Genomic DNA, 13,652 nt, shown 5'->3' on the forward strand with positions numbered 1-13,652 from the left:
ATCCGGCTCTCTGCTCGGCAGGGAGCCAGCTTCCTCCTCTCTCTCTTGTGATCTAGAGATCTACTTGTGATCTCTGTCTGCCAAACAAATAGATACAAATGTTAAAAAAAAAAAAAAGCTGCATTTATCTTAAAGAATCTTAGTATAAGAAAGATGTAGACAACAGAGGAGGGTTCCACATAGGCCAACAAAACATGAAGAGAGACACTAATGAATAAATATGAAAGAGGCTGAATATTCTCAACTTAACTAGGAAACTGCTCAGGAAGAACACAACAACTTTCTTCACACAGTCAAAAGCTGTTAGGGGACATAGGGAGTGGCAAAACATAATTTACTTCCCTAGAACAAAGAGCTGTAATTAGATGTAATTGGGTGAAAGTGAGGGAAAAAGATTGATTAATGTGAAAAAAAAAAAATTGCACTGCCAGTGAAAAGCATTTGTGGGTGGGGAATGTCTCCTACAGAGTTAGAATAAAGAACTTTTATCACAAATAATAAATAATAAAACTCGACTGAGTGAAGCATTAAATGTAGGGAGCAGTCTCGCATGGGGAAAACTCAGGATAACATTCTATTTCACCATTTCAATTTTCTGTTGTTGTTTCTGTTGTGCGTGTGTTTGTTTGCTCTGTTTCTAATGTCTTGAGATTGCAATTCTGTGGTGCTAAAATGCTAAAAAGCTATAAAAGAAAGAATACAAGCCTTTCAGAAGGTTCATCAACACATATTTCATGCTTATCACTCATTCAGAGGAGCATTCATTCAACAAAGATTGAGAGAGTCCCTAAAATGGGTCAGTGTGGTCCTAGGTAGATGTGGTTTCTACCTTCTAGGCCTTCACAGTGTAGTATGGAGCCAGCAGGGAGGTAAAAATCATAAAGAGATTACACCGGGGGCCAGAAGACCATCAACCATTAAGAAATATTTATTAAGTGATAATAATTTATCCATTTTTTTTTCATTTTTTAAAACTCACCACAGCTTTACACAGTATTTACCTTGTAGCAGGCCTATTGTATTCACTGTGTATACAACAAAACAGAGTCCCTAACTCCATGGAAACAGACTGTAAATAAATTTTTCCACGTAAATACGTAATTAAAAACTGTAGGGGCAGCTGACTCAGTCAGTGGAGCATGTGACTCTTTTGAGTTTGGGGTTGTGAGTTCAAGCCCCACATTGGGTGTAGTGATTACTTGAAAACAAAATCTTTTAAAAAACAAAACAAAACTGAAATACTTGCTATGAAGAAAAAGGTACCATGATAGATTAGAAGCAGGGATGAACCACATCAGTTCAAAGAAGAGGACGGATGAGGTCAATAGGGATTCTTTATCCAAAGGAAGAAGGAGTTGGGGATGACCAGGGTCCTGACTAGGTGCCTGCGTAAATGATGCCTTGCATGGAACAGGAATTACAGGAGCCTTTCTTCAACAAAAAGATAAAGGTGTTTGATGTAACCAAATTCCCCCGAGCTAAATACAGTATCTAAAATTATACTTAAAAGTTTTCCTGTAACAGAATTTGCACACTCAAAAGTACAAATTCTTCTTCAGCTTTAAATGGAGTAGCAACCCAGGAATATGAAATTGGCTATTTAGCTATCTAAATTTTTTTAGATATACCCAGGAATAAATAGGAACTGGCTCAGTTACAATTTGTAAACAGGAAGAATACAGAAATCAAACGAAGGGTCTGAGCGGTGGTCATAGTAAAGCTTCAAAAATAAAGGGTATGGCTTTTGTATTCATTTGCATTACTCATTTAAAGTTCATAGAAAAGATGGGAAATATACTTAAATACATTTATTTTTAAAAGCATTTAATAGGGGCACAAATGACTAGACTTATGCATATACTGATCTCCTTCAGCATGGGATGTACAGTAACTCGAGACATTGTATTTCAGTAAGTGAAAGGCAAATCTTCATTTAGTTTATTTTCTTATTAGATTTATTCTTGCATAATTTTATTTGAAATTAACATTTATCTTGAATATTGTGGCCCTATCTTTGAACATGATGTGATTATATTTAAAGGATGAATAAAAATGTTCCCTAGGAGAGTAAAGGGGTAAACCATATTGCCTTTGACAACTGCCTTTGTTTACAATTTTTTCTTTATTTTTCCATAGTTGTTCATCCACTAGCAGAGATAATCGATAGCAGAAGGAAAGGAGAAAATAGTACTAAAAAAGACAGAAGACTTTATTTTATCTAACATTTAACTTCACAATTGATACAGTTATAATAGATCATACTGTCTCTTTTCTGTTTAGAGCTGCATCTCAGTCATTGCCTTTAACTCCAATTTTAAGAACCTCAGGGGGAAGCTCTTGAAATGGCTTTGATATTTAAAATCCCCCATCAGAAATCTTATAGGGCCTTGGCCTTTTCAGGGGAAGACAGTGGTGGGAGGCTGGGAAGCTCTGCGGAAGGAGGGGCCACAGGGCAGCAGTGAAAGGCCTTGACAAGCTGCTGCTTTCCCAGCTAAAGGCCTTGAACTTTGAATTCTGTTTTTAGAAAGGCTAAATCAGGAGCAAATACTTCCAGGGTGTGTTGCTCCCAGTGTTGCCTTTACTAACAAAACAGCAAAAGCTACAGCCATCAGGTAATACTAAGGAGTCCTGGTGATTTTTAAAAGGAACAAGATGCTGAACTCAACTGGGTGTTTCAATAGTAGGCTCGGCATCGCAGATCACTCTGAATGAAAGGTGTGCAAACGACTCAGAGTTTGGGTGAAGGTGAAGATAAAGAGAAAAGGCAGCAATGGTTTCCTTTGACTCCACCACCAAAAGCTTTAACAACCCCCTCAGAATAAAGGAAGCCATAACTCTCCCATTATGTCCCTGACCATTCTGTATTCCTGTTTACATACTTACTATGTTCACGTAGGTTGACAGCAGTGACTCTTGTCCTAGATTATGTGGTGGGATATCTCCCTATAAACAACAGGATCATAGATCATACCCTACTTGTCTTCAGTATACTCTCATCCCCAAAAGGGGAGTAAGAGCAGATGGAATGTATTTGATCTAAAGAAAAGAACATGCAGTTAGGAGATTAACCTAATTCTCTAAGACAAAGTAGTCAAGAAAGCTGTTTGCCACCAAATTCCTCCCAGGGGCAAAGTGAAGAATTTCAGCCTATTTTGGAAACCAAATGGTTAAAATTGTTTTAAAAAAAAAAATAAATGAAAAGATAGAAATTAAAAGAATAAAGAATAAAAATAAATAAATAAGTAACAACTCATATCTGCAATAAGACAGTTATTCCTCTTTCCTCTGTGTCCCCATGCACCCCGGGCTACCTCGGTTATAACATTTACTGTCTGTAATTAGGTATTTCATATCTCTCTTCATTCACTGAAGAGTTAGTTATGACTCCACATTCTTCTTTATATCTTAAGCCTCTGGCGTAGTTCATGTTAACACTAAAGTTCAGAAACTCCTTGGCAAAGGTGTGACTGAATTAATGAATGAATGAATGGTGGACTTTTAAAAAATACGTTGGAGTGTCTGGCTGGCTCGGTCGGTAGAGTATGCAACTCTTGATCTCAGGGTCATGAGTTTGAGCCCCCATGTTGGGCATAGATATTACTTAATAAAAAAAATTGTTTTAATTAATATGGGTCAGTCAGATAATAGTAACAGTTACTCTCTGAGCTTTTGGTGCTACTAATTACTGATACATTGCTAACTATATACAATATCTTATTCAGTCCTCCCACAGAAACCCTAATGGCATAGGTATTATTACACTTAATCCATCAATAAGAAAAACTGAAATGAGGAGTTTAATTTCACAAACTCTTACAAAGACCAAGCTTCATAACCAGAATTTTAATTCACCTAGGCTGACTTTTAGGTTGGTGCCCTTCCTATGTTCTCTTTCTATTTTATTGCCTGTCTTACAGGCAATTTCTGAACAAGCCGTATTGTAATTGAAACAATTAATTTCAAAAAATGTCAATTAATTTTAGATAAACAAGGTTATTTAAAGATGTGTTCGACCATTATTTTACGAACGGTATGTTTCCTGGTAGAAGACACTCCAGAACAGCCCCACATCTTAACTCTTTTCTGTAAATGCCTATAGAGGGACAGTGTTTCACACAATATACAGATAGCTGAAAACATGTATCTGTAAATAAAATTTGAATATATGTAGCAATTATATATTTATTACGGAAGGGAATGTGTTGTGAAATCGTTTGTAAAAGTACCCATTTACTTTCCTTCATCTCACCTGTTTTGAATATTTTGTATTATTTTAGTGTTTCTTATAACAGGAGACATCAGTACACAATGTACCATTTAAAATTAGCTGTTTGTGTTGTTAAAGAGATCTTGTGATAATATTAAGGAATTTAAAGTGACATTTTCAAATAATTTTATTCTGCTAATTTGGTTGAGAGAACTACAATGGACAAATGGTTTCGGGCAGGGGCTTGGGATGGGTGATAATAATTCCAATAATGAATCACTTAATACCTAGGGAGGCCACATAGCTTTGAAATATATCTGGCTGCCACTCAAAGCACCATTTTGGCTTTTAAAGACAGTGCACCATAGCTTTACCAAAAATTAATAATAAAAAATAATTAAGTTCAGAATGATAGTATATGATAATAGTTCGATCTTTACTATTATCGTGCAACAAAAAGACAAAGTTATGTCAATGATTTATGTCATTCCACTGGGTTGCAACTTTGGCATTCATTGTAATGAATATGTAAAAAGCCAGGTGCTTAGGTTGCACTTTAGAATCAACAATCAGCTGGAACTAGAGGGTATCATGCTTAGTGAAATAAGTCAATCGGAGAAAGACAACTATCATATGATCTCCCTGATATGAGGAAGTGGAGATGCAACATGGGGGGTTAAGGGGGTAGAAGAAGAATAAATGAAACAAGATGGGATTGGGAGGGAGACAAACCATAAGTGACTCTTAATCTCACAAAACAAACTGAGGGTTGCTGGGAGGAGGGAGTGTAGGAGGGGGGTGGGGCTATGGACATTGGGGAGAGTATGTGTGTGCTAAGGTGAGTGCTGTGAAGTGTGTAAACATGGCAATTCACAGACCTTACCCCCGGGGATAAAAATATATGTTTATAAAAAATAAAAATAAAAAGAATCAACAATCAGCAAGAAGTATATGTTGGAGAATCAGAACCTGAACCAGAATCTAGGCAGACCTTTTTTTCCCCCCAAGCAAGAAGAATATAAGAAATGCAGATTATGTGTGTCAGATATTGACTGTTCCACAAACTTAAGGAGAGAGGTATGCAAGGCAAGCCTTGGTGTGCAGTTTTTAAAAGTATGTCATGAAAAGTGTCAGTGCTGTCTGCCTGGAGCTAGTTCTGCATAGTTTCCAAGTGGTATTTTTATCTTGTAATTATGTAAAAAGTCACACTGACAGAAATCCACCAGCACATGTGATAGAATCACATTCTTCTCTGGCCATTCCTGAGATGTGTGTAGGTTTTAAAGTATATGGTAGTACAGAGAGGTCAAATCCTAGAAAGGTCTGAATTTTCTATTAGAGTAAAAGATAATGGTGGCAATGGGAAACTATATATTACAATAGCGGGAAATCCAAGACCTCTTTCATCTGGCTCCCCTATCTGCTGTCAAGAACGAAGCTGACTTAGAACTGAATATTGCAGTAAATATTGATTTAGTCTTCTCAAAATGATGAAATGTTTGTGTTGGATTATGCGATTTCATTTAATGTCTCCACATAGCACTTTGATACATTTTGTGTGACATATTATATAATTCTCCAAATTATTTCCTAGTTAATTAATTAATTAAAAACAAATAACAAAGCAACAGTGCCTTGCTAGCTTAAGAGAAATATTCATCATTCACTTTCATAAACTAGAAATGTGAAAAACTTCAATTTGTTTGTCTCTTAACAGCGCCTTCTTCCTCCTCATCCTGATGTCCTCCAAGTCCTATCATTTCAACCTTTCCTCCTGTTCCAGATCTACTCTTAGTCCAGTTCCTTGTTTTCTCTGATTTCTTTTGTTTCCCTGCCATCAGTTTCTCCCTACTCTAGTCTGTTTCATGCAATGCCACAAAAGCATCTTCAAAATTAAGTTGTAACCATGTCATAATTCTGCTTTTTTTTTTTTGAAGTGTTATTTCCTATGGCTTTTTATTCCCACAGCACAAAATTTAGCTTCTTGGGTTCAGCCCTTCTACAGTTTGGCTACAACCCTAATTCTATGCTTTTTTTTCCTGCCTCATCAACCTCAACAGTCTTCCACTCAATGTACGTTCTAAAATTCTCACACTCCCCAAAGAGGCCATGCCCTTTCACACATGATCCCCAAAGCCTGGAATGTCCTTCAGGTCAGTTTCACAAGTGATGACATGGGCATCTACTATCCACCAGACACTGTTCTGGAGACTGGAAAATAAAAATAATAAGATAAAGATCCTGTCAGTTAGTCCAGAGTCTCATAGTAAGGGCAACAGGCATCCAAACAAATAATAATAATGGACTATAATGCACACAAAATAGAAATAGACATTAAAAGCAGAGGCAGCATAGAGGGGAGAGTACTAAACTGTCTGGAGAGAGTGAGACAAAGAAGGATGTCAGGGTTCAGATGGACAAGAAGGGAAAGAAAACGGGAATGACAAGGGGCCCTGGGGCACGAAAGAGCTTCACATTTTCAGGGAGCAGGAAGATCTTCCACGTATAATGCAGACACATAAAATGCAGTGATGATGAACTATTCAGTTAAAAGTGGTGAAGAAGCTACATTTTGTGGTATGTGTCTTTTACCACAATTAAATTTTGTTTTAATTATTTAAAATAAATGCAATGGGGAGCATATCTAAGACTGGAATACACAACCGCCTATCTTCTCCCTCCCTTTCAGCTTGCCAACTCCTACTCATCTTTTAGGATCAGCTCAGGTATCTAAATAACCCCTTCCTTAGAATCCCCATGTGAAAAATAAACTCAAAAATGGATGAAAGACCTAAATGTGAGACAGGAATCCATCAAAATCCTAGAGGAGAACACGGGCAGCAGTATCTTCAATCTCAGCCACAGCAACTTCTTGCTAGACACATCTCCAAAGGCAAGGGAAACAAAGACAAAAATGAACTATTGGAACTTCATCAAGATAAAAATCTTTTGCACAGCAGAGAAACAGTCAACAAAACCAAAAGACAACCGATAAAATGGGAGAAGATATTTGCAAATGTTTTATCAGAAAAAGGGCTAGTGTCCAAGATCTGTAAAGAACTTACCAAATGCAACACCCTTTGGGGACAAATAATCCAGCCAAGAAATGGACAGAAGACATGAACAGACATTTTCGCAAAGAGGACATCCAGGTGGCCAACAGACACATGAAAAATGCTCAACATCACATGGTATCAGGGAAATACAAACCAAAACCACCATGCGATACCACCTCACACTAGTCAGAATGGCTAAAATTAATAAGTCAGGAAACAACAGATGCTGGGGAGGATGCAGAGAAAGGGGAACCCTCCTACACTGCTGGTGGGAATGTAAGCTGGTGCAGCCACTCTGGAAAACAGCATGGCGTTTCCTCAAAAAGTTGAAAATAGAGATACCCTATGACCCAGCAATTGCACTGCTAGATATTTGCCCCAAACATACAAATGTAGTGATCTGAAGTGGCACCTGCATCCCAATGTTTATAGCAGCCATGTCCACCGTGGCAAACTATGGAAAGAGCCCAAATGTCCATCAGCAGATGAATGGGTAAAGGAGATGCCATATGTACACACACACACACACACACACACACACACACACAGGAATATTATTCAGCCTTCAAAAATGAAATCTTGGCAATGAGATCTTGGCATTTGCAACAGTGTGGATGGCACATAATACCCTAGGATATTATGCTAAGCAAAATAAGTCCATCAGAGAAAGACAATTATCGTATGATCTCACTGATAGGTGGAATTTAAGAAACAAAACAGAGGATCGTAGGGGAAGAGAGGGAAAAATAAAACAAGATGAAATCAGAGAGGGAGAAAAACCATGAGGGACTCTTAACTACAGGAAACAAACTGAGGGCTGCTGGAAGGGAGGGAGGGAGGTGGTGAGATGGGAAAACTGGGTGAAGGGTCTTAAGGAGGGCACGTGATGTAATGAGCACTGGGTGTGATATAAGACAGATGGATCACTGACCTCTACCTCAAACTAATAGTACACTAAATGTTAATTAATTGAATTTAAATAAAATAAAATAAAAAGAACCCCCATGTGATTCCCTCAGCCTGTGATCTCTTTTCTGTGCTCCCTTAGAATTCACAGGCCTCCTTTAGAGTACCTAGTCAGAGTGTATGGAAAGTTGTATTGACTCCTCTGTTTTCCCCAACAAGACCATGAATTCCTTAAGGACTGGCACCATTACTTAAACAAGCATAGGTCCTATATCTCCATAAGAATTATTTATTGAATTAAGTTGTTGGTTCACTATTAATTAACCATGTGTCAGACACAACACTAATGTAGTGATACACTACAAGCATGATCTCCTTTTACCCGTATAGCAACTGCATAAGGATAGATACAGTTGTCATTTCTGTTCTAAAGACAAGGAACCTGGGCTAATGAGAAGTGAGGTATCGGCCAAAAGTCACACAGCCAGTAGAGATTTGAAGCCAGATTGAAGCCAAACTGTTTTTTTTGTTTTTTTAAATGATTATATGTTTTTTTCCCATTTTTTTAAATATTTTATTTGTTTGATAGTGAGAAAGAAAGAGAGCACATACACAAGTAGGGGGAGCAGCAGGCAGAGGGAGAAGCAGGCCTTCTGCTGAGCAGGGAGCCTGATGTGGGGCTTGATCCCAGGACCCTGGAATCATGACCTGAGCCAAAGGCAGACACTTAACGACTGAGCCACCCAGACGCCCCAAGCCAAACTGTTATTTTAATGACAAAGGAATAGATCAATAGAAAATGTTTCCAAGGGGATAAAGAAGGAAGTGGAGATCTCGAGTATTATCAGTTGAGAAGATTTAGCAGGAAGAACTGACCTAGTAGATATCAGATTGAACTACGTATTTTGCTGAAGTAATTTCATTTAAAACCATTTCAGCTTCATGAAATCTCCATGAGATCTAGATACCCTTCAGGACAGTTGGGTCCTGTTGAGAGCTCTCTTCTGGGTTGTAGACTGCCAACCTCTCATCGTAGCGTCACGTCCTTCACAGAGAAGAGAGCACTGCGCTTTTCTTCCCCATAGAAGGGCACGAATCTTATCACCCCTGAGACCACATCCAAAGCTCCCAAAGCTCCCACTTCCAGATACCATCACAGTGGAGCGTAGGTTTAGCATATGAATCTGGAGGGCACATAGTCAGCCATAACACTGTGCCGATTAAATCCAGCTTTCTTCCATCTCAAACCTGAACCTTCTCGGCTACACCCCTCTAAATTCATGACTACTGATCTCAAGTGTAGCCTTCATGTGCCTGGAAATGACACTTCATTTTCTGTGTCTCTCGTTCACTCTCCCACTGTCCCTCTTCATCTCTCTCGCCTGACGACTTTGCTTACTATTTCATCCAGAAACTACAAGGAACCAGAAGAAAAATTCCCCAGCTTGCTCTCCTGCATGTATCCACTTTCCTACATCTGAGTCCATAAGCTGTGCCCTGCATCCTGTTACTATGAACTGATCATGTTCCTACCCAAGGCCAGCACTTTCTCGTCTGCACCAGATCCTGTCTGTCTGCCTTACCCCAGTATGCTTAACTATCCCTCCAACAATGCTCCCAGCTTTCTTCAGGTGATCCATTTTTCCCTTTCTCTTGGATCATTCCCATCAACATCAAACCTGTTGCAATTTCTCTCATTTTAAAATAAACAAAACAAAACCTCAAACCATCACTTTCATTCACATCCCCCTTCAGTTTTCTGTGCCATTATACAAAAGCTTCTCAAAAGAACTGTCTGTTCTCATGCTCAAATTCCTCTACTCCCATCTTCTGAGTTCTCTTCAGATAGGTTCACCACTCATCAGTAGAGTGAAACTTTTCCTATTAAGGATACCAATGCTCTTCATTTTGTCCAATGCAAAAATATATTCCCAATCCCCATCTTTTGGGGACTATCAGCATTGAAACAGTTGATGTGGCCTACCTGATGTTGAAACTTTGTTTGGCTTCCAGAACACCATACTCTCTTGATTTATCTTCCTTTCTGCCTAACTCCCTCTTTGTCTTCTTTGCTGATTCATTCTCAACACCCCAAGCAAAATCCATTCATATTTAACGCCCTCTAATTTAGAATAAATAATGTAGTTCATTTTTTTAAAAGGATTTTATTTATTTATTTGTCAGGCAGAGATCACAAGTAGGCAGAGAGGCAGGCAGAGAGAGAGAGGGGTGGGGGTAAGCAGGCTCCCCACCAAGCAGAGAGCCCGATGTGGGGCTCGATCCCAGGACCCCAGGACCATGACTTGAGCTCAAGGCAGAGGCTTAACCCACTGAGCCACCCAGGCGCCCCAACAATGTAGTTCATTTTGCAGCAAGTGTGCTTTCCTGATTTTATCTTCTCATCTGTAATTTAATTAGTTTTCATTCTCTGAGCATATACCAACTGTCTAACAGGGGAACCTCAGAGGTATGCTGGGTGGTGAAGGGAAACCAGGTCACGGATAACCAGTTACTCACTGATCCTTGTGTGTCCTCTCTGTTGTAGTGTGTTCCTGTCATCCAGTCGGATCAGCAGTCCTTCCTTTCAGCTCAGTAACCTTCTGTGACCCCAGCAATGGTGACTGCCCTTGCAAGCCTGGGGTGGCAGGACCACACTGTGACAGGTGTATGGTGGGATACTGGGGCTTCGGAGACTATGGCTGCAGGCCCTGTGACTGCGCAGGGAGCTGTGACCCCCTCACAGGAGACTGCATCAGCAGGTGAATGCTCATGGCTCTTGCTCTGTCCGTGTGTCATTCAGATTCTTCTGACAATCTGATAGTGATCTGGAAAATCTTACATGCTGTCAGTGGAGCAAAAATGTATTTGCACCGTATTTTTAAGAATCTTTGTCAAATTGCAGAGTAACTTGTTCTCGCAGGATTCTAGAAATGGTCTGGTTCATTTTGCAGAATAAATTATTCTTAATAATAGGCCCTTAAAACACTATTTCTGAAAACTAAAAGGATGGGAAGGTACCCGATTAGGTTTAAGTCTCCACATATATGTTCATTTCATTCAAGTTCTAAGAAAGTCCTTAACTTCATCATTTTCTGTTTTATTAGCAGCACAGACATAGACTGGTATCATGAAATTCCTCACTTCCATCCCATGCACAATAAAAGCGAACCAACCTGGGAGTGGGAGGATGAGCAAGGATTTTCTGCACTTCGACACTCAGGTGAGACAATGGCTATAACCAGTTATCATATTTCCAGGTCTAGTCTCTAGTAACAGTGATTCATGACAAATTAGAAAATAACCCTTGGATCCTAGCAAAGGAACTCATTAGTTCTGAGGTTAATAAAGTAGTGACACCCCTGCCGACAAGCATAAAACCATTAGAGAGAGCCAAAGAGTATTTTAACAAGATTTTGTTTATTTTCTGATTATTAGAGTAACATTTCTTTTTTTTTTTAATATTTTATTTATTTATTTGACAGACAGAGATCACAAGTAGGCAGAGAGTCAGGCAGAGAGAGAGGAGGAAGCAGGCTCCCCGCTGAGCAGAGAGCCCGATGCGGGGCTCGATCCCAGGACCTTGGGATCATGACCTGAGCCGAAGGCAGAGGCTTTAACCCACTGAGCCACCCAGGCGTCCCTAGAGTAACATTTCTAACTAGTATAGAAAATCTGGAAAATGCAAAACACCACAGTAAAAAAATATCAAATCTCATTACCCAAACCATTAGATTTTTGGTTTGTTTCCCTCTCTACAACATACTGTTTTACTGGGGTGAGAGCTAATTGAATATATCAGGTTTGGAAGTGGAGAAATTCATTTAAAGGAAAAAGATTATTACAGACCTAGCATAACTTAATATACACAAAGCTAAGGCGAACTCCTTATGTTTTATCTTTTTTTGCAACTAGAAAACAAAAATAATTTTACAAACTAATTATAAGCCAATAACAAAACCAATAAAATTAAGATAAAATTATTTGAATAAATAATATTATTAATAATGTATAGTAAAATAAGTTATTATATATTATATATAATAAATAATAAAAATAATAAATAATAATATTCAAGTAATAAAATTCATTACTTGAATATGAAAAGTGATTTTTACTGAAGCCAAGACACTCTTTCCTACATAAATATGGTTCTTTAAATCTAAAAAATCTCTATACTCTTTTCTCTGACTCGGTTTTCTTATGATGTTTATCTGTTTCTTTGTTGGATGAGCATGCTGTGATATTGGTGTGAATACATGGGTTCTGTGTTCATCCCGCCTCTATTCTTTTCTTGTAGAAAGGCAAGTCGTTCTATTCAGCACCAACTTGCTCCATAACACAAACACAAATGTGGGCATGAAATCTTATGTAAGCATTTGGTTATAAAGTGCTTCCCAAATGATCCAAAGGAAACTTAATAATAAATTTTTTAAAAACATTTTTAGTGGGTTGGCATATAACTTATTAGTTTAGGTGTACAACATAATAATGACCCCTTATTTGTATGTATTGTGAAATGTTCACCAAAAATTTTTTTATCAAACATCATAAATGCCAAATATGTATTGTGAAAACCCACTTACATACCTGTTAATGTTACGAAATTTTAAGTTTTGCCATAATTGTTTCATATTTTTATTTAAATTTTAGAGTGTTATAGATACATTTGAAGACCTGCACCAATCTCCAAATTTACTAGCCTTCCTTACTCCACAGAAAAGCTACTAACCAGAATTTTGGTATTTAAATTAACTTTCATGTTTTTACTATTTTGCTACTTCTATAAATAGAAAGTGTTTTTAAAATTGCATGTATGTAATAACCTACCTATGCCTTTAAAACTTTTCTTTGCTCTGAATATGTATTTTTTTAGATTTAAGCATTCTATTATTTGAATATGACATTTTTTATCCTCTCATTGTTTGCCATTTAGGATATTATTAATTTTCAATTTCCCACTGTTATATGTAATGCTACAATGAATGTTCTTTTTTTAAAATAATTTTTTAAAGGATTTTATTTATTTATTTGAGAGAAAGCGAGCCCCGGAGGGTGGGGGAGCAGCAGAGGGAGAGAGACAAGCAGACTCCCAACCCAGCCATCCTGGGGCCCCAACAAATGCTCTCTTAAATGTGATTTGGTGAATTTAAAGAGTTTCACTAGAGCAGGGACTGGCAAACTAGCACTCAGACCAAATCTGGCCTGCTGACTGTTTGTCTACAATGTACAAGATACCTGCTCTAATGTTTATAGTTATCATTTAAATAGTTAATAATATTAATACCTGCATAGTATCTTTAACTTTGTCTCTTAACCTGTAAATCCCAACACATTTATTATCTATCCCTTTATAGAAAATGTTTGTTGATCCTTCTCCTAGGGCATAACCCAGCCGCTATTGGGTCACAAGTGTGCTTTTTTATCAAATTTACCAATATTGCCAAATAGATCTCCAAAGTGGTTATACAGATTTGCATTCTACC

At 38.0% G+C, this 13,652-nt stretch overlaps 1 protein-coding gene and 1 long non-coding RNA gene across 3 annotated transcripts in view; one reads left to right on the forward strand and one right to left on the reverse strand.

Annotated features, from left to right (window-relative positions):
- Positions 1–13,652, forward strand: part of NTN4 (netrin 4) — a 113,660-nt gene that overhangs the window by 84,476 nt on the left and 15,532 nt on the right. Inside the window, exons 6-7 of one of the 2 annotated variants that reach the window (XM_082739298.1) lie at positions 10,715–10,928; positions 11,274–11,389. In XM_082739298.1, coding sequence (XP_082595424.1) covers positions 10,715–10,928; positions 11,274–11,389 — 330 coding nt within the window. The remainder of the gene's footprint in view (positions 1–10,714; positions 10,929–11,273; positions 11,390–13,652) is intronic. The other variant, XM_082739299.1, reaches the window with a different exon arrangement.
- LOC309869003 overlaps positions 1–13,652 on the reverse strand; it is an 89,393-nt gene that overhangs the window by 45,400 nt on the left and 30,341 nt on the right. The gene's annotated exons all lie outside the window — the stretch shown is intronic.

This window comes from Mustela nivalis, assembly GCF_964662115.1.
Source record: "Mustela nivalis genome assembly, chromosome: 7".
Classification (NCBI taxonomy): domain Eukaryota; kingdom Metazoa; phylum Chordata; class Mammalia; order Carnivora; family Mustelidae; genus Mustela; species Mustela nivalis.